Genomic DNA, 21,965 nt, shown 5'->3' with positions numbered 1-21,965 from the left:
ACATCAAGATGGAGGTGAGTCGCCTTCCCCCCTCCCCACGGCCCCCGGCCGGGACCCCCCCGGCTCCGCCGGCGGCAGGTGCGGGACAGCCCGGGCCGCGTGGGGCCGCGGGAGACAATGGAGGGGAGGCCGTGGGGCCGCGCCAGGCCGGCTCCGGGCCCGCCGCCCGCCCTCCTGCCCGCCGGGAGCGCGGCCGGGATGGGTGAGTGTGTTTGGGGGGTCCCGACCCTCCGCTCCCCGTCCCCGCCGCGCAGGGGGCCCGGGAGCCCTGTGCTTCCTGGGGGCCCGGCAGCCGCGTTCTTCCAGCCGCGGGGACACCGGGAAGGAGGCGCCGAGCCGGCGTCACTCCCGTTGTTTGTTTTCCAAAGGGGCCGGCGGGCGCAACCCCCCCACCCCGCGCGCACCGCCGGCCTCCCTGAAACCTTCCCCATCCTTGGCGCTTCCTGGTCCAGCGGCCAGCCAGCCCGGGTTCCAAAAAACCACCCACCTTATCTGCTGAAGTGCTTAAAAACTTTTTTTTTCTTTTTCTTTTTTTTCTTTTTCCTTTTTTTTTTTTCCTGCGGGGAGGTAGACGTGGGGTTGTCGGAGGGGGTTGTTTTGGCAACAGGTGCGCGTGTTCCAGAAATTTCAAGGGATTTTTAAGTGATTGCCCGGAGATGCTAATTCTATCGCAGCATTGTTTCCTTAATGATAAGAGGAAACTGGTCGGTCCTGCTTTCAGCGCTGGGTGGTTTTGTGCTCTCTGAGTCACGCTGGGCTGTTCAACCTACTTGATCTGAATAAATTTGCAAATGCCATGTTTTTCGGATGAACAAGTAGCCAGAGCACTGTGGGAAATAAATCCTGCTCGAACCTGCAGAAATAGGGCAATTCCGAGCTGGAGTTAAGCGTGTGGAGGATGTGAAACGCGTGCTCTGGAGGCGCCCGTGTGCGAGGGCTCTCCCTGTACTGGCCAAGTCGGTTCCTTTTTACGTTAGGAAGGGATTTCCTTCCATGAAGTGGAAGTTTAAGTTGAAATGCCTTATTGAGAGTCACGAGCATCTGAAAGACTGCTTTTCTTGGTCTCTGGCTGAACGGCGAGTTCTCATCATCTGTGTTGCAGATGATGAGCTCGGATGCCGTGGTGCTCCGTGCTTTTCAGGTTAGGCATTTTGGGAGAAATGGGAATTTTGAACAGCAGTTCAAACGGTCCTGTACTTGTGCTCACTGGGTGTTGGCTGAATCCAGTGAGAGATGAGTAAGAGGATTTGGTTATGACTTCAGAAGAGCTTTAGCCATAACTTCTTTGCTCAATTCTTTATATTTTGACTAGCGAACAAAACAATTGGGTTTTTCTGTTTCCACGTGCCTTACCTGCCAGAGGTTGGCGAGGAAATACCCGCCCACAAACATCCCGTGTTTTGTCAGCCTTTGTTTCATGTGTTTCTTACTTTTCCTGTTCCTTTGTTCTACATTGGCCAATAAAGATTGAATTCAGCTCCATTCTGACTTGGCTCAATTAAACAGATGGTTAATAATCGTTTTGAAGGCATCCTGTTTGTTTCCTTTTCTCACTCTTTCAGGAATTATTTTGTAATGTTATTGTCTTAGTGTTGTTTGTCAGGGAAGGATCATCTGCATTTAGTTTTAACAGCAGAAGATGAAAATACATGTGGGAGATGGTGTGGAAAGAGTTAACCTAATAACAGGAGAGACAGGGATAAAGCAGCCCTGATCTGAAAGAGTAATTGAAGGCAGTATGTTAAGGATTTGGCAGGAAGGGGATGAAGGAGGACTGCCCCCTCCCAACCAGCTTGTTCTTCTATTGTTAGTGGTACCATTGGTGATAACAATTATTTGATTTAATAAACTACATAGGGAAAAAATACAGTTTGTCGAAATTCCTACTCAGCTTTCAGGAGAAAACTGCAGTCTGGATTCTTGTTTAGATTTGTTCCCTTGATACAGAATGATGAGGGATTGGGGGAATGTGGAAAAAGGAAAAAACCCCTTGAAATTACTCTTGCTTCAGGCCTGGAGCTGGTGCTTTCACAGTACTTTCCAGAGCTAGCTTCAGGAGGGGTTTGGCTCAGCACCCTAGGAGGGGCATGCCGAGCTCCTGGACCACAGCTGTCTCCCTCATTCATGTTGATGTGATGCTTTAATGATGGAGCTAAATCGGATTACGGGGACCCAGCTCTGTCCCTCACCCAGTGGCAGGGATCTTTGATCCATCTCCAGGTAATTTTACAGTAAATAATAGAAAGCTGACTACTATATATCCACATCAGATGGCACAGCCATCTTTTGCTGCTTTGATGTAATTTGAAACAAGCTTATTCTCCTTTACATGGATATCTTCTCTTTTTCAGAGATTTTTTTTTTCTCTAATTCTTTTTCATGTCAGGAGTCTTTTGATGATGCATCCTTGGCAAAACAAAAAGAACTCCAGGAAACAGATCCTACATATGAAGAGAAAATGGTATGTAATATTTGGGAGTGTGTACAGCTATCCAGTACCTATGCACGTGAGTTTTCTGTTTGTTTGAAATCCCTTACCTAGATTTATAAAATTTTTCCTAGTTATTAAAAAATATGTAACTTGTAACCAAAAAATATCTGGAAAAAAGCTCCTCTGACCCTTCTTGTTTTCAGCATACTGAAGTAGAGCTGTCCATCCTGTAGGCAAGAGGGGGTATAAAGAGTTGAGTATTCACTTTCTCTGTCAGGCATAGAAAGATCCTCTAGGAATCTCTTTTATGAAGCTCTAGTTAAAGTCTTTAGGTTTTTGAAGATGGGTGATTCTGTGCTTCGTGGGTAAGAAAAGAGAAAATTTGCTATTTTCCTTTTTTTTTAATAATAAAGTCTTTTTTAGTTTTTATAATGTAAGAGATGGAGCCATCCATCCCTCACCATCTCACCATGTTTTCTTCCTCTGTTTCTCCCTGTTTGCCTTTCTTCCTGTTCATGATTCCAGTATCTGTGACTTCATCTGGAATTTCTTCATAGGAAAGTGAAACTGATTCTTATGATTTGCTGCTTCCTGTGTTATTTCTTCTTTTTGGCACTGAAAATAACCCAATCATCTTCTGCTCATTTCTTTGTGCTACTTTCTGGCAAACTGAAGAAAGTGAACTTGGAGTTGTCTCCTCTAAGTCTTGAGACAGACACAATTTGAAGAGGGATTGTATTTTACTGTCGCAACAGTCAGAAGATGCACTGGAAAAGAAAATGGGAAAAGTGTCTCTGTTGGTAGAAGGACAGATCAGGGTTGCAGAGTACAGCCTGTTCTTGTCTGTGTCCTGCCTAAAAAATGCAGATAATGTTTGTTAGTCTCTTAACATCCTTAAGTGCAGTGAAAGCAAGTGTGGGGATGTGTGTACAGGGCCAAAACTTGCGGAAGATTCCTCACTAAAATTTTAGAACAAGGAACCTTCTGCAGTGCAGCCTGAATCTCTTCGGTACAGTCAGTGAAAAAAGTACTTTAAAATAAGAGTTAGCAATTTGGATAGTGGTAAGATCTTACCTAGTTTAAACTGTTGCAAAGTAAACAAGCAAAACCTATGAGGAACATATAGGAAAACTTAAATTTAGTGGATGCCGATTGTAGCTGTGTCAATCACGCTTAAACTAAAGTTAGAGTGAGTTTGAGTCCTCTGTGGTACATACAGTTCTCTTTCCTGGTCTGTTTATTTTCTAACACTTTGTCTTCCTATCTCTTACATAGTGCAGGGTCTTCTTGCTTTAAAGAGGAGAACACTCACAGAGCTGGCATTGCAGAAATCTGGAACATATGTTCCTTTTTACTAATAAAACTGACTTCCTGTAACTGCTGCAAGTTGCTAAATACCAGGTTATGTTGTGGCAGCTGGCAGAATGTCAGAGTGGTTGCTGTTAACCTTGGAGCTGTTTTCCATCTTGTTTGTCTGTTCAAAGTTATGATGTGGCTTTGGGAAGGTGTGTTGATTCCAAATGGAACCTGTCTCAAAGAAACTGAACCTTTCAGATACTAACATTTTCTACTGTAATCTTTTTTGTGCAGCAGAAACAGCGACTCATATCAAAGGGGGTAGCCTGACAAGTTAGGCTGAGCATATCTAAGGCCTCTGCTGCTGAAATAGATGTTCTGGCTTTTAGCTGTGAGCTGCTGTGTCCCCACTGCCCCCTTTCATGCCAGCTCTGCTGCTTATCTGACACCCCAGTGAGGTTGGTTTATCTTGCTGAGCAGGCAGGACACTAATGCAGTAAAAAGTAGTTGTTGCCAGTTTGGTGAGATGAATGAGTTCATTGAAGAATCCTGTGTGTGATAGGTGGGGGTAAATTTCTGGGAGTGGGACTATCACTTGATACGAGAAAGTTGTTAAGGGGGCTCTGGCCTTATCTAGTGAGACTGGTGCAATCTTTGTGCCAAAGTCATATTTCAGTCTTGGCGCAGGTCTGTCCCACAGCTTTGATCTTGCTGGGTAACAAAGGCAAGCCTTGGCCCAGGCTACAGAAAGACTATAGAATCTGTCAGCAGCAGTTATATTGATGTTAACCATCTTTTCTTTGATGTTGTAGCTATGTATATAAAGAAATGTGAATCTGTGTTGTTTAAAAAGTATTTGTTAGGGTTTTTCTTTTGAACGAATACATGCTGTCACGTCTCACCATTGTTCCATTTAATTTTCCCTTGTCAACAGCAAACAGACAGAGCAAACAGATTTGAGTATCTGTTGAAGCAGACTGAGCTCTTTGCTCATTTCATTCAGCCTGCTGCTCAGAAAACTCCAACTTCACCTTTAAAAATGAAGCCTGGACGTCCACGAATAAAGAAGGACGAGAAACAGAATTTACTGTCAGCTGGCGAGTGAGTGATGGCACACAGGCCAACTTGTACTGTAATTAAGATCTTATTGCACTTTAGAAGTGTAAGTTAAACTTGCTCAGCTTTAATCCTACTTCAGCGTGTGGGGTTTTTTTAATCTGCCTACCTGTAAGTTGAGGGTTGTTTGAGAATTCTAGGAGTTACAGGAGTTCTGTGTGTTGATGCTAAAGCATGAAGAAAAGCCAGAAACTTACTGCTTTCTTGGATTTTTCCAGCTACCGGCATCGTAGGACGGAGCAGGAAGAAGATGAGGAGCTGTTAACAGAAAGCTCCAAGACAACCAATGTCTGCACTCGATTTGAAGAATCTCCATCATGTGTGTTTCCTGGTTTTTGAGGGGTTTTTTGCCACTCTTCTTTTTCTTCAAAATGTTGTTCAAAATGAACTTTGTTTTCATCCTCCCTAAGGATAATGAATTAATCTGGGGGGACAGGAGGAGGATTTAAAAGATGGGACAAAATGTATTAGTGAGGGACTGTTTATTTTCAGTCAGTCTAGAAAGATGGTCCAGCGAGTCTTGTCCTTAAGAAATCCAGTTCCTATACTTTAGTTACTAGGAAAGAGTTTTTAAGTCCATCATCTTCCCATTTTTACATGTGTAACCTATATTCTGATATAATTTAAAGTACCTAACAGCTTCCAGTTCATTTAATAGAATTCAGTATTAGTGTTTTAATGTTTGACTGTGTTCAGATTTGGAGGGTGGTGATAGAGTTAGAATTTCTATGTGCTGTGGGTTCTTGCAAAAAACAAAGCTGTTGGAGCAGCTTGCAGAAACAAAATTACCATGTTGCTGTCTCCAGTCTGCATTGTCCTTGGAATTTATTATATGAATTTGCTACTTGTTTTTGTTCTGTAGCTTTGATAATCACTGGCAATGAGCAGGGAACGGATGGTGACATTCTTTCAAAAGTTTCTGTAGATCTTTTAGTCTATTCTTTTGTCTTTTAGATGTGAAATGGGGAAAGCTGCGGGATTATCAGATCCGAGGACTGAACTGGCTCATTTCTCTATATGAAAACGGCATCAATGGCATCCTGGCAGATGAAATGGTACGGACATAGCCTGTGTTTCTAAGGGCTTAAGAAAACATGCAATACAACATGTCCATTGTTGTATGTCCGTGCCCATTTTAGTCCCTACATGGGATTTTTAATAACACAAAACGCGATATATAATTTGTCAAATCTTATTTTTCTAGTGTGTTTGAAGTCTCTAATGTTAAAAGTGTCACAGGTGTCTTAATTTAAATAAACTGTGCATGCAGGTTTAGAAATGGGCATTTGAAAAGGGAATCTATCAAACTTTAGAAACATGAACTTGATGGAGGGGAGTTGTTCCATAGAATGACATGTTCTCTTTTTGTTTTTTTCTCTAAATCGCAGGTGTTTTGTTATGGTATTCTCAAGCTGCCCTTGTGAGGAGAGTGTCATATATGAAAAGAGCAACAAATGAGGAAACACTTCCTGTTGTTAGGGCAAAATGTAGATATCAGGATATGAGTGTCCTATATGGACTGATCTCTGCAGCAAGAGCTACGGCAGTGGGAAATTTCCTGGCAAAAATGATGCAAAGATAGATGTAGCTAGAGACCTATGTTAAAATTTCTTATACAGCATGATCATGGACATTTCAGTCAGAACTGGCCATGGTAGCTTTTGTTTCTGTTTTTATTCCTCCCCCTCCTGAAAGACAAGGGATGAGTACAGAAGAAAATGTAGTAGTTTCACAGGCAGATATAAATAAAATCACTAAGAGGACAAAAACATGTCTCTTTTTCTTAAGGAGCAGAAAAAAACAAAAATCTAATTAATTTCAGTATATTGCGTTTCCCGTATCTTGTAATTTCTCTGTAATAAAACTTATTCAAGATAAGTTAGACACAAATGAGTTTAAATTATTGTTTAGTAACGTGCTTCATTCCAAATTATATCAAGGATTTTCTTCAACATACATGCTCATGAATAGAGGAGTTTGTTGGGGTTTTTTTTGGCCAAATACAGTTCTAAGTGGAGCAGGCTTGTTTTAACAAAAACAACTGAGATGCTTTGTAAGTCCTTGGATGTGTGGTATTCCAAAATCCATCTTGTGTTGAGGAGTTACAGTATTTATTATTAAATTTTTTTTTATTAATTCTTAGGTATTAGTCCTTTTGAAGTTATTAATGCTTTTCACGCAGCTTGTAAACACTTTTCCACATCTTGCACCAGGCTGTGTTTATTTTGAAGACATACTTGAATTTTAGAACCAAAAATAACTTATGCTGGTGGTTTTTGGGTTTTCTTTACGTCCCATGTGTTTGAGTCACAATATTTTTAAATTATTTTGCATTACAGGAGTGATCTGTTTTTTGAAGGTCTTCCTCTGTTTTGTTTCAGTTAAAATTCTATGCTGAAGGTACAAAGTTTTAAATATTTCTCCTGAATAAAGAACCAAACACCTTAAGTACTTGGTTTTGGGTTTTTTTTTGACACATGCAATTATTTATATTTGTTTGGCTTTCTTCTCACAGAAACTGATGTCATTTTTGGCCTGTGAAAGCCTACTTTTGAAAATTAATTAAGAACTTAATCACTACTATAAAATATTAATTTAATATTGTAACATAAAAATTAATAAAGTAAATTATAAATAATAATGAATATTTGAATAAATTAAGAAGCCTAAGGGTTCTTAATTTATTCACTTCATTCCAAGTTTAAGAGAATACGTCCATCCCATTTGAAAACTTTGACCTCTAAATAATCTAAATAACACATCAGTCTACAAAACAAAATTTTATGAAATAATGTTTTCTTGCACTTCTAACTTTCTCTGAAAGATAAGGCAAAATTCTAAATTCATAATCCAAGGTTTACTGCTTTTTTAAATTAAATGTGGGAAACCACTTTCCTAAGCAGGACTTAGTGCAACTCACAAAGGGCATCAGTCTCTAATACACCTCACTCAGTTTTTCAGGCTGCTGTGTCTCAGAGCTCACTCCCGGGTTTTCTTAAAGGTGTTTTCTGAGAGTTTTGGTTGTTTTTTTTTTTTCTAACACATGAATGTGTCTTACAGGGCCTTGGGAAGACGCTGCAAACAATTTCTCTTCTTGGCTATATGAAACACTACAGAAATATTCCTGGACCTCACATGGTGTTAGTCCCTAAGTCCACTCTGCAAAACTGGATGAATGAATTCAAGAGATGGGTACCAACACTTCGAGCAGTTTGCTTGATCGGGGACAAAGACCAGCGAGTAAGTTTTGATGTGGTGGTTTTTCCTGTGTCTTCCTGTATAAATCCAGCATGTGATCTTGCTGTCCTTTACCTTTCCTTCACAGGGAGGGGTATTACTTGGATTTGTAGTGGTTAAACAGTAAGACCTACAAGTGCTGCCTACTTACAATCTGACCATTACAATATAACTAATGTAAGCTTAGATTTCACATGTGTGTTGCCCAGCTATTGCTTCATCACTTCGTGTTCATAATTCCTTGTCCAAAGATTTGCTCTCTCCTGTTGTGAAGGCAATACACCCTGTAGACCAACAAAACCCGATGAATCTTAAAATAAGAAAATTGTATCAGTGCTACTATGTTCTTTTTGGTTTAGATTTGACAAAGCCTCAGTAGCTAACTGTCACCTTGTTTTCTAGGCTGCCTTTGTCAGAGATGTGTTGTTGCCAGGAGAATGGGATGTGTGTGTAACATCATATGAAATGCTTATCAAAGAGAAGTCAGTATTCAAAAAGTTCAACTGGAGATATCTCGTTATAGATGAAGCCCACAGGATTAAAAATGAAAAATCAAAGGTAATTTATATTTGCACTGAGAGAGAGATTTATGTGGGTCATTAGGTGGTGGTGTGGGGACTAGTAATGTTTTTATATTTGCTCATGTCTCAATGCCCTCCAGTTATCAGAAATTGTGAGGGAATTCAAGACTACAAACCGGCTGCTATTAACTGGAACTCCACTTCAGAACAATTTACATGAACTCTGGGCACTTCTCAACTTTCTTTTACCAGATGTCTTTAACTCAGCTGAAGTAAGTTTTCATTTCTGCTAATCAAATTAAATTAATTTTGTTGGGTTTCCAGATTTGAAAATAGACCTGTATAATTAGGAGTGTCAGCTACTGATAAATGGTAGATTGACAGTTAGAAATGTTTGTGTTAGAGAGCTTTTCATAAAAATAGGCCAAATAGGGAAATTTGTTCTTTTACTTACTGGCTATGTAAGAGAATCACTTGAGTTGTATTTTTTCACCATTGTGATGACACTGCACCTTGAAAGGAAGACTCTTACAAACTGATGATTTTGTTGATGCAGGACTTTGATTCATGGTTTGATACAAACAATTGTCTCGGGGATCAAAAGCTGGTGGAGCGCCTTCATATGGTGAGTCTTTCTGCTTTTTGTACAAGAGTTACATTTACCCAAGTTAGATTCTAGACAATTCTCCTAATGCTTATTGAGATAAAATATTAGGATAAGATAGATTATTCCAGAAACTATGATAGACTTTCAGCGTGGGTTGGCAAAACTCAGAAGATTTTTTTTCCTTAAAAAGGAAATTGTTTTGGAGGAGAGAAGGGTCACTAGTTCTGGCTCTCAGTGTTCTGAAGTGCTTACATAAAAAATACTGGCTGTGAAGAGACTATAAACGTTTCAGTCAAGGAAAATTAAATCAATCAATTAAATCAAGGGGCATAGAACCATCTGAAAGATGATTTTGGTCTAATCTCCAAGTCTTCCAGAGAAAGGGCATGTATAGTCCCGTGTATAGCAAATAATCTGTCCATATTGATTGCTTTTTCAGATTGTCTGATAATAAGTCTGGTATTTGAGCTTTTGTGTAGGGAATATCTGCACTGTGTTTTGTCTGTTGACCTGATCAGTGTTTCAGTTTTCAAAATACATTTAAAGATGCGACCTCTTTCAGGTGCTACGACCATTCCTCCTACGTCGCATTAAGGCTGATGTAGAGAAGAGCTTGCCTCCGAAGAAGGAAGTCAAAATTTATGTGGGCCTCAGCAAAATGCAACGAGAATGGTAATTAATACACATGCCTGACTGTGCTGTGGTTAAGGCTCAGAAGGAGTGTGCTGTTCATGACTTGAAGATTGTGTGGAACTTAATTCTTTCTGGTGTACTCCCAGCTTGTGTTTCCTTTTAACACTTCTGTGGTGACAAACCCATGCGTATCAGGGAGAGTGACCTGGTGAAATGAGGGGGAGGGTGAGCTTTTGACTATTATTCAAAGAAAGACCAACTTTGTTTTAGAGTTACAGAAGTTTTTCCTGTCTTTGACGTAGGTATACACGGATCTTGATGAAGGATATAGATATACTGAACTCGGCTGGGAAGCTGGACAAAATGAGGCTGCTGAACATCCTCATGCAGCTGCGAAAATGTTGCAATCACCCTTACCTCTTTGATGGGGCAGAACCTGGCCCACCCTACACAACAGACATGCATTTGGTCACCAACAGTGGCAAAATGGTAGTTTTGGACAAACTGCTGCCGAAGTTGAAAGAACAAGGTATGCATCTCTTTTCTGGTATTTTGGTTCAACGATAAAAATGAAAGTCAGTGCTGCTTAATGATTCCATGTATCCTGAGCAAAAACCAGCACACCTTAGCCAGGATTTTTGTTAATTTCTAATGCGAATACCGGCTTGTCAGGCACTGTATCTTACAGTTGATACAAAACCAAATTGTGGTGTGCCTTCAGAAATACTTGGATCAATAGTCCATTATGGCTTTTTGTGCTGAAGTGTTTTGATCCCCCCCCTCCTTTTTTTTTTTTGTTGTTTTTTCATCCCAGCTAAATTGAGGCCACAGAAACATCAGTTGTTCTGGGCTTTAGGTTTTCTTTCTTAACATTGTTAGCTATTTGAAGTATCACTGTGTGGTATTTTAGCCACTCCTTTGATTTGCCATGAGGCACCATTTCAGATTCAGAGCCTTCATCTCGGGTTACAGTCAAACCCTTTGTGAAACGTTTGTCTGTCTTTGTGGGTATGATTTTGAGCAGCACCTGAGGTTTTTCAATGTATTCTATAAGGCACTCAGACGGGGGGAACTCTGAGTTCTTTTAAAGTTATTTCATAGTAGGGACAAAGCTCAGAAATGCATTACTGTGAAACTCACTTGTCACAGAGTTTCTGACTGAAAAGTAAATTTTTAACTCTTTATTTTATGAGTATGCTTAGGGAAGTTACTTGGCTAAAGGAGTGGAGGTAAGTTTGTCAGTGGGGACACTTTGAAGGCTTGGGTTTGGTTGCAGTTTTATTTTTCTACAGTGCTATAAAAGTAACCTGTACTTTGTGTATATGTATCATCCAAGCAGCTGTGGTGATATAACTGATCCTAAGACTAAAAAAAGAACAATTCAGTGGTTACTGTGCTTTTTTTGATCTTGGTTTCTTCCTCCTATGAGGCTAATTGATGACATGTTGCAATTAATACTGTCCTGGTCTCAAATCAAATGGTCATCTTAAACAAGAGTTCATTGTCAGCCCTTGAGTCCAAAGGACAAAAAACTGAAATCACATGAGACAATATAGGGGGAAGCGGAAGCTTTATAATATTCAGTGTTTTTACTTAAATCTCTCCAGTAGACTGGAAGTGGATTTGTATGTATGCATAAATTACTGTACATTTACCTTTTTTTTTTTAAGTTCTTCTTGGCAGGTAAGTAAACTGACAAGTCTTTAAGAACAACTTAAATTATTTCAAGGGATCTCAAATCCAAAACAAATGAATAGTTCAAAATTTCATTCTTTGTACTTGATGTTTTTATATTTGTGCTGTCATCTTACTCTGCTGTGTCTGGGAACATTTTGTTAAGGAGTACAACAGAAAACAAAAGGGAAAAGGCAGCCACTAACTAGACAATGACATATCAGAGTGAGGCAGACATGTCCCATGGCAAGCACAGGACCCTGCTATGACAGCAGCAGCTGCAGCTCTGCATTGTAGTTCAGGGTCTGAAATTCTACCTACTTTTCTTCTTAGCACATGGAATTGCCTTCCTTCCTTTTCTGGTAATGCAGGCCTGAGGAATTTCATAAGTCTTATATTCTGCTAAAAGCATAAGAAACTTTTTTGCTCAAACAGGCTCAAGAGTTCTAATCTTCAGTCAGATGACAAGAGTCCTGGATATCTTGGAAGATTACTGTATGTGGCGAAATTATGAGTATTGCAGACTGGATGGACAAACTCCTCACAATGAACGACAGGTATGTAAAACTTTACATATTGTATTTAAGTAAAAACACTGCTTGTGTTCAACATTGGATTCAACTGATGTGTTATTTTCATTTATTTAGGCGTCCATTAATGCGTTCAACGATCCCGACAGCTCAAAATTTGTGTTCATGTTGAGTACGCGGGCAGGAGGTCTTGGAATCAATCTGGCTACTGCTGATGTCGTAATTCTGTATGATTCAGACTGGAATCCACAAGTAGATCTTCAAGCTATGGTAAAAATCCAGATGGGGATTTCATTCTTCTTGTCTTTCTCACAGAACTTTCCTAGAAATGTGTATTTCAAAAATAAATGAGTATTTTGCCAATTTAGCACAGGGAGTAGTAAGACAGGGTTTCACACAGTGGAAGCTGCACTGGAAGTGAAAATCATAGTCACATTTTGGCTGTACAATGTTTTATGCAGTAGGAAATGCTGGGTATATGCTACACTAATTATTTCAGTTAAGCTGTAGATTCTCAAGTATTCTAGCAAAAATAGGTTCAAGAGAACGATGGAACTGGTGTCTATAAGCTCAAGTGAGAGGATTCCAGCTACAGGTGTATGTTCAGAATACTGCTTCTCACTGTGGGTCATGTTTTGCCAGTTAGGAAAGGCAGTGCATCCTATTTTTCTTGAAATATTCATGGCACAGCTGAAGGATTTTGAAAAATGTAGCCTTTGGTCTGTATATATATGGTTTCTTCAGTACTTTGGTTTTATGGAAGGCTGCATAAGGTCAGGAGCATCCAGTCTTCTCCCCTGTGTGATTTAACAAAAAACCCCAAACACCTATTTTTTACATATGACACCTGGAGACATACTCACTGTCGATGTTATTGAAAAAAACTTGTAATGTCAATAAGAATGTAATGTCTTGGGTCATCATGGATGGCTGTAAAGATTTAACCTGTGCTATTCTCTTTTGTAAATTAGTACGTTGCTGGAAAACATACTGAATTTTTTGTTACTTTTTTTGCCCAGGATCGAGCGCACAGAATTGGCCAGACCAAGACTGTTCGAGTGTTCAGGTTTATTACAGACAATACAGTGGAGGAGAGAATAGTGGAACGGGCAGAGATGAAACTCCGGCTGGATTCCATAGTCATTCAGCAAGGCAAGTGTAGGAAGGCAGTTTGTATCTGTGATGGGATTCTCTTTTTTTTTTCCCCATTGTAAAGGATGGTGGAATCAGCTAGGAAGAGTCAATGAGGATGTTGCTTTTGCCTCAGCTGAGCTCTGAAGATAAAGTGCAAAGGCCTCATCCATTTGAAAATTTATTTTACTGTAGGAGTAGGTATTTCCTCACTAACTTTTTGATTACCTCCCTACTGATACATGTGTACAAGAGGATGTAGTCCAATTTTTCTTTTTTAAGCGCTCAGCTTCTCCTTTGAACTGGAGAAATTAATGCCTTTTTCTAACAGATGGGGAGAAATAATGTAACCTTGGTTGGCTTGATTGGAATCAGGAACTTTTATTTCTGAAAAGAGGATTGATTGAGGTTTAGTCTGGAAACTGAGAAAATATGCACCATAGCAATGTGTTATATCCCAGAATCATTAAGGTTGGAAAAGGCCTCCAAGGTCATTGAGTCCAGCCTTTGACCAATCACTACTGTGCCAACTAAACCATAGCACCAAGCGCCTCATCCAATCATTTCTTGAACACTTCCAGGGATGGTGACTCCACCACCTCCTTCAGGTTAAGCCTGTTCCAATGCTTAACCACTCTTTCTGTGAAGAAATTTTTCCTGATGCCCAACCTGAACCTCCCCTGGTGCAGCTTGAGGCTGTTTCCACTTGTCATGTCGAAAGACCTAGTATCCAAAACTGTGCTATATTATGCATTAACTGTGTTCACCATACAATTATCTTTGGAACCTGGCTAGATTTTACTTACTCTTTATTTTAAAATTTTTTATTAAAGAATTCTTTATTAAAGAATTTTTAAAAATTTTTTTTAAAAATTTCTTTATTTGGAATTTCCTTTACTGAAAGAAAAGGATATAGCTTGAATGTAGAAATGTAAGGGGGAGAAAAATCATGTGTTGCTCCCTCCATAATAAACTTTATAGTTAGTTGCTATCCTTGAGTGTTTTTATCTTTAGGAAGATTGGTAGATCAAAACCTGAATAAACTTGGAAAGGATGAAATGCTGCAAATGATTAGACATGGAGCGACACATGTGTTTGCCTCAAAGGACAGTGAGATTACAGATGAAGACATTGATCACATTTTGGAAAGAGGTGCAAAGAAGGTGAGAAAGTTTGAAAAGGGGAAGGCCACCCCTAGATTTAAATGTGGTGGCAAGACAGTGTATCCCTGGATGATCACTTGGTTCTAAGCTGGAGAGAAAAGGGGTTTTTGCTGTGGAGGGTTTTCATGCTGGTCAGTCATGTTTGTTTTCTCTGATGTTGTCAATAAGATGTTTTGTAATCAAGTGCCTTCCAGAATGGCTGCTCTTCTTTCTGGCAATGGGATGTTTTAAAAGGAAGTACCTTTCAGAGTGGCTCCTTTCTGGGAATGAGGTGTTTAATAATGACGTGCCTTCCAAAATGCCTCCCGTTCTGTCTGGGAATGAGATGTTAAATAATGAAGTACCATCCAAATGGCTACTGTTCTTTTCTGTGTCCCCCGTCCAAGACTGCGGAAATGAACGAAAAACTTTCAAAGATGGGCGAAAGCTCCCTTAGGAATTTTACTATGGATACTGAATCTAGCGTGTATAATTTTGAAGGGGAAGACTACAGAGAAAAACAGAAGGTAATGTTTTAAGTTTCTTTCGGAGGAATGCACTAAATTGCATGTTTTAATCATACTTGTTTAAGAGGTATTGGCTAAGATACGGTGTCATCTATGATAATAGTTTAAATAAAAACATTTCTAACACAAGTAGATGTAGATCTAATTTTAAATAAAACTTGTAGCTCGTCTGAATAATTTGCAAGACTTAGTTTGTTTTTTTTTCGGGGTGGTGGGTTTTGTTTTTTACAGTTGGCATTTACGGAGTGGATTGAACCACCTAAACGAGAAAGAAAAGCCAATTATGCTGTGGATGCTTATTTCAGAGAGGCTCTTCGAGTCAGTGAACCAAAAGCACCCAAGGTGAGTTGACTAATTAAAAAAAGTAAATTGTTGAAATATGCCTGGTAAATGGTTCAAGCTGTAAGCAACATATTGGTCTTTTTTCATAAAAACTGCACTATTCACTTTTGTAAATTGTGGAGACAATTTAAATTTAGAAAAAATCCAAAGGACTTGAGACAAACTTCTGTGAAAAAAGCAGGATGAAACCTGTAGGATGTTAGGAGAGTAAGATCAACATTTTTCGTGTTTTTACTTAAGCAGCTGTGAATTTTCCTTACCTGTGAAAGATTTCCTTAATGCTGCTTCAAACACCTAAACTTTGTTCAAGGGGATGCATGTGTGACTTTCCCCAGCCACCTCCTCCTCCCAAAAGACCCCTCCTCCCCTTCTCTCAAAGGTGTTTCAGAATTCTTCCTTGTTGCAGTTGTCTCTTGCATGGCCTTTTTTAATATAAGGCAGTGCATTTTTTTGTAACAATAAAGCTTTTTTTTTTTGTGCTCATAAACTGAAATCAGTTCTTACAAGCAAGCAGGTTTTGGATGTGAAAGGGAGTCAATCACAAACTTTGTATTTCAGGCACCACGGCCTCCAAAACAGCCAAATGTACAGGACTTCCAGTTCTTTCCTCCTCGCCTGTTTGAACTGTTGGAAAAAGAGATTCTCTACTACAGGAAAACAATTGGTTACAAGGTAATGCAAGAGTTTCCTTGATTAGAGGGGTGAAGCACCCCTCTTAGCAGGAAAGGCTGAGAGAGTTGGGGTTGGTCAGCCTGGAGAAGAGGAGGCTCCAGGGACATCTGATCGTGGCCTTTCAGTACCTAAAGATGGCCTACAGGAAAGCTGGAGAGGGACTTTCTACAAGGGCACGTAGTGACAGGACAAGGGGGGAATGGCTTTAAATTTAAGGAGGGTAAGGTTAGATTGGATCTTGGAAACAAGTTGTTCACTGTGACAGTGGTTGAGACACTGGCACAGGTTGCCCAGAGAAGCTGTGGATGCCCCATCCTTGGAAGGTCAAGGCCAGGTTGGATGAGACTCTGAGCAACCTGGTCTAAGTGGAAGGTGTCGCTTCCCCTGGCAGGGCATTGGAATGAGATGACCTTTAAGGTCCAGTCCCTTCCAACCCAGACCATTTTATGTGATTCTCTGATTTCACACACTGGAAGAGTTTACTGCAACAATAGAATATGTACCTGTCCTGCCTTCCACATCAATTTAAATGAAATAAAGTAGTGCTAAGCTGAAGAAATTATTAGTTTACATTAACAGAAAAGTGACAATTGTCAATTATCTGTGAAAAATCAAGCAAATATTACAAGATGCAAAACCTTTCAGGTACCTCGTAATCCCGATCTCCCAAATTCAGCCCAAGCACAAAAGGAAGAGCAGCTTAAGATTGATGAGGCTGAACCTCTTAATGATGAAGAACTTGAAGAAAAAGAGAAGCTTCTAACCCAGGTATGGTTGGGTCTTCAGTGAGACGGAAATCAGCTGAAGCTTGTTTTGTGTTTTACAGTGTTATGGCAACATTTCTTGGTCACTGATGCACACGTGCTGCAGTTAATACAGCTGCAAATATTGGCTCTGACTGAGAAGAGCTTTAGCATTAGGTTTGTTGTGGGCCTGGATACCTTTGAAGAAAGTGCACCAAATCAGTGTACTTGGATTCTCCTGAATCAAAGTCTGGCTTCCCAAGCTGGCATTGACTGTAGACTGACATCTTTCCTTGGCTGTGGGTTCTTGCAGACTCACTGTAGAGCTGGATGTGCTCTGTTCCACATTATTTAATGCAAATCTTCTGCCACAGTTTCATTCACATGTAGAAGTGAATCCCAGAGGATGAATGAATGGTCAGTTTTCTTGAACTACATCTGGTAGTGGGTAGTACCCCTCTCTAAAAGAGGGTATGAGCTGAATAGGTATATAATTAGGAAGCATGTACATTTAAGTAATCTAAACCAGGTTAATGCCTGATATGCCTTATTTGGGTGTTGTATTTTCATACTGTATTTTGGCAGGGGATCAGAGTTACAGGACAAGATCTCTTGCTTGAGTAGTAATGTGCTGGAACAGCTCACTATTGCCAGCAGACTCACAGAACCAGCAGACTCACAGAGGTCAGGAGTCAGTACAGTGGAGTAAGCTGTGGCTAAATCACAACAAGGCTGACAGAACTTATTTCTTCCAACAATTTGTCAAAGTTATTGGTAATATGAAATAAGCCTATTTTAGCAGCTGATAACTTCAGCAGTGCTACTTCTGTCCCTACTGAGTGTCATCATCACAAGACAGCTTTGGACCTTCTGAGGGAGATTGGCTGATGGTGTCTCTGAGGCAACTTGGTGGGCCTTTTTGGTAAAACAAAACCATTACAGTCACCACTTGCTTCACTTTAGGAAATTTGGCTCTAGGAAAGTGATCCCCTGTTCCCTTGCAGAGAATATTAGGAGGGATTAATTTATGAGCTGAAAACTCCTACCTGAAACCTGTAGGTAACTGCTAATCATTATGCAGTATTTAAATAGACTACAGAGACTGCAGTATAAAAACAGTTTTTCTACTAAATTAAACTGCAGAGAAAGAACAGGTTTAACACTCTTGGAATAATGGAGGTGTTACAGTTGGTTTAAAGAAACCTTATTGAAGCAAATTTGGAGAGAGACAAATCCTGAACCTCTGTGCAATGTTTCCTTGATTGCTATACAGGGCTTCACTAACTGGAATAAGAGAGATTTCAACCAGTTCATCAAAGCCAATGAGAAGTGGGGCCGTGATGACATTGAAAATATAGCACGAGAAGTAGAAGGAAAAACCCCAGAGGAAGTCATTGAGTATTCAGGTAACTCAGTTCTGTAGTCAACTCTGTGAGTCCATATCTAACACTGCTTGCCTCCTTGAAACTGCTTGTGAACATGTTCATGCCTTATTTCTGGGATTTTCTTACACCACTCTAAGATTTTCAGGGTAGAATTGTACTGATGGATTTGGGATCCGCTGATCTGGATTTTACCATCTCTACCCCTGCATAATTAAGGCTGTACTAAACTGCACATGTAGACTATTGCTGATCCACTTCATTTTAACAAGAACTGAAGACACCACTACCCAGTTAGATGTAGGATAGTTTTTGAAAAGGAAATGTTGAGATTCCACTTTGCCGTGTACTCGCTAACTAGTAGTTAACCTTTACCTCCTCCTCAGGAGTGGGATACAATAAACATGTTATGAATGAACATACAATGACCATTGGGTTTTGTAACATGAGTTCTTGTTTATTTAAACACCTAATTGTCTTTTAGGCACTTGCTTGTTTTTGGCCACTCAGTTGCCCTCCCTCTTCCCTCTCTACAACTCTGTTGCTGCATCAGTTTCCATTTGAAGAAGCTCTTTTTCTCCTGATAAGGAGACTGGCTCACAAAAACCTTTCTGGCCTGTATCACACCTCTTAAACTGACTCCTATATCTAACCCTTGAAAATAGCATTTGTAATACTGCAACACATGATAGCAGGAAGCAGAGGTTCCTTATCAGGGAAGGGCGTGTTGCTATACAACAGTGAGCTCTGGTAAAAGAAAATAGCAGCTAACATCTTTTTTTAAGGTAAAACTTCTTAAGTTTTAATATGCATGATGAGAAACTAATGAATTGTTCTTTTCTTAGCTGTGTTCTGGGAAAGATGCAACGAACTCCAAGACATAGAGAAGATCATGGCTCAGATTGAAAGAGGAGAAGCCAGAATTCAGAGACGAATCAGCATAAAAAAGGCACTCGACACAAAGGTGAGTTTGCTTGTTTCTTGCTTGCTTTATTTGCTGGTGCCATTGAGGAGAAAAACAGGACTCTGTGTCTGGCCAGTGCTACTGATGCATGAAGGCAGCATGCTGGGCATGACATTTGCCTTTTGTGCATAATCCTCAGCACTTGTTTCCTATAGCTTTTCCATCCCACAGCAGTGCTGTCCTGGCAGACAGATGTGATGACAACTTTAGATGTGACCTAACCTGTTGTTTGTAACAGTAATCTGTGTCACAGGACACGGTTTGTAGTGCTGTATAACAAGCTCCTGGTAACTACATACTTTTGGAAGAAGTAGGATTTCTTTTGGACCCATGTAACTGAAAATGTGAGGTATATACGTATATATATGCACATGTTTAGAGCAGTTAAAAGGGAAGACTTACCAAGCAGAGGATGTTTCCATTCTGGTCTGTGTTTCACCAACCAGGGTTTGATGGTGAACAGATTTGTGGTAAATTAAGACAGTTCATCAGTTTTCTCTCCACTTCAGGTTTGAATTAATTCTCTTCTAGGGAAGAACAAGTGTTGGATTCAGTTAACCAGGATGCAGCTGAACCGTGTGCTACAGTCTCATGTACCTTTTTACTTCTAGTCTGACAGTTCTTGAGGATTTGTGTTAGAAAGGATCATTGCCATTTCAATACTGACAGATCTTGACTGTGTTCAAATGTAGTGATAGGTCTGGCGTCTGCCCTTAAGTGGAAGATCACAAAGTCTGTTGTCTAAACCAGAATTTGCCAGTTTAGATACCTTTGATAAATGGCCTGTCCAGAACCTACAGTCCTTTATTTGTGGTGACTTAGCACCAGAGATCATAAAAGATTCAGTTTTCTGTCTTCATGTCATGTATTGCTTTCATACAAAAGACTTCCATGCTAATTCTGACCTATTTCTTAGCTTTATATGGTCTTATTTGTTTTGTTCAGATTGGGAGATATAAAGCCCCTTTCCACCAACTAAGAATATCATATGGTACTAATAAAGGGAAGAATTACACTGAAGAGGAAGATCGCTTTCTGATCTGTATGCTTCACAAACTAGGATTTGATAAGGAAAATGTCTATGATGAATTAAGACAATGTATCCGAAACTCGCCGCAATTCAGATTTGACTGGTTTCTCAAGTCCAGAACTGCAATGGTATATACACATTAATCTTTTTTGTTCATGAATTCCTATGACAAAATGGTTGTACCCCAGGCTAATCAAATAGCTGAAATACTGAGGTATGTGCATGCCAACAAGATGTTACCTTTTTCTAACTTTGCAACAACTGTCGCGGGTGGCAAATGCAGATAAACCAAAAAGTCTTACGGGAGGAGAAATTCAAAGTTCTAAGGTGCCGTTTCCCAAAATCAACATGAATTTGAGTTAAATACAAAAGTGTCTTAAAAAGCAAACACCTGTGATCAAATCCACTCCTGAAGCCAGCCAGTAAGTATCCAAAAACATTTAATTCCTTTGTTATTCCAACAAGATACAGCAAAACACTTACCTCCTCACTGGCATTTCTAATATTCTAATACAATTTTTACATTGAGTGGCTGCCTGAGGTACTGATTGTATATATATTTTGTAATGTAGGAGCTGCAAAGGAGATGCAATACTTTAATCACTCTCATTGAAAGAGAAAACATGGAACTGGAAGAAAAGGAAAAGGCAGAAAAGAAGAAACGTGGACCAAAACCATCTTCGGTAAGATTTAAAAGGCACTTCTGTGGAAAAGCTCACGTGAAGACAGAGTGCTTTTCTGATTGTCTAGGACAAGTGATACCTAAAGTTATTTAAAAGCAACAACAAAAACTTAAAAAGCAGTGTTAAAAGCTGCTTGAAGTTCATGCTGGTGTTCAGCTAGTACAGCTGAGGAAAGTAAGTTTAGGTTCTAAATTGTAGCTCACATGCTTTGGAGCCGATAAACTGGTTATGTTTTGGATCACTGTGTTGGTGCACTGTATAGGTTTACCCTGGTAAATACACCAGAGGTGTATCTGGCCTTTTGATTTATATAATCTGTTAAATCATCTACAAATCTGCATACAAATGGGCTTCTAGAGATAGTTTTGGGAAAACAGCATATATGCTTGACAACTCTCTGCTGACTAAATTCAAAGTATTGCTAATATGCAGGACTATTTTGTAAAGGAAACACCAGCTTTACCCATTTTCTTACATGGATTTGCTGTTCAGTGTATTGTTGCCTAGAGCTGTTGTATAAACAACTCAGAAGAACAAATTACTTGGCAGGTGTGCAGAAATCAGTAAAGTTAATAATGGTGGATTATTAAGTTTCTTAGACTTGTTCACAGAACATTTAAATGGGTATTTAGAAATACCTTTTCATAAATAGGAAGCTTTTAAAGATCCTTATTTGCTTCTATACACTTTTTACCTCTGTGAAATCATACTCTTACAGAATTGAGGGAATATAAAATAACAGCAAAGATATGCAAACCATATTATGTTTGCAGTTTATCACATTTTAAAGTTGACAGGGTGTAAATCATCTCCATCTGCTTTGTTTTGAAACACATTTCTTGCTTACAACCTTTTGCATCACAATAACTTATTAAAAACCCATACCTTGCAGGCACAGAAGCGCAAAATGGATGGTACTCCTGACGGTCGTGGAAGAAAAAAGAAGCTAAAGCTGTGAATGCAGAATTTTTTTAATCTCTAAATTTAAGAAGTAGTTCATTAATTTACGGGTCTTCATAAGATGTACTGTATAATGCTTAACTATTTTAAAGAACATTGGGTTCATCTGTTTATTGAACTAGAACATAGTACTTCTTAATTGTAGTTTCACTTTTCTAAATGCAACAGCTGTGCTGAATTTTTTTTACCATTAACACTTGAAGTAATAAATTGTCTTCATTTATTAATAAGGCTTTATGTGACTTTTTCTTTGTGTCATTTATGTTTCCACTTGAATACATATTTATTTAGTCATTCCCCCAGTTTGTTTCCTTTTAGGGTGCTGTGAACACTTTGACTGGTGG

The 21,965-nt window shown here is 39.5% G+C and overlaps 1 protein-coding gene across 1 annotated transcript; it reads left to right on the top strand.

The window, feature by feature from the left end:
- The first annotated feature begins 6 nt into the window (after positions 1–6).
- SMARCA5 (SWI/SNF related, matrix associated, actin dependent regulator of chromatin, subfamily a, member 5) lies at positions 7–21,848 on the top strand. The gene is made up of 24 exons (XM_027698880.1): positions 7–14; positions 2,387–2,461; positions 4,662–4,828; positions 5,062–5,162; positions 5,798–5,898; positions 7,904–8,083; positions 8,483–8,638; positions 8,742–8,873; positions 9,158–9,226; positions 9,771–9,880; positions 10,144–10,370; positions 11,951–12,072; positions 12,163–12,315; positions 13,065–13,197; positions 14,191–14,339; positions 14,726–14,845; positions 15,077–15,187; positions 15,746–15,859; positions 16,505–16,627; positions 17,876–18,008; positions 18,830–18,948; positions 19,894–20,106; positions 20,551–20,661; positions 21,554–21,848. The coding sequence occupies exons 1-24, from the start codon at positions 9–11 to the stop codon at positions 21,617–21,619; spliced, it is 2,991 nt and encodes a 996-aa protein (XP_027554681.1). The 5' UTR covers positions 7–8; the 3' UTR covers positions 21,620–21,848.
- The last annotated feature ends 117 nt before the right edge of the window (positions 21,849–21,965 follow it).

This window comes from Neopelma chrysocephalum, unplaced genomic scaffold (genome assembly GCF_003984885.1).
Source record: "Neopelma chrysocephalum unplaced genomic scaffold, ASM398488v2 Primary Assembly neopelma1_133, whole genome shotgun sequence".
NCBI lineage: Eukaryota > Metazoa > Chordata > Aves > Passeriformes > Pipridae > Neopelma > Neopelma chrysocephalum.
The sequence above is the reverse complement of the archived record's forward strand: the minus strand, read 5'-3'. Positions and strand labels throughout refer to the sequence as shown.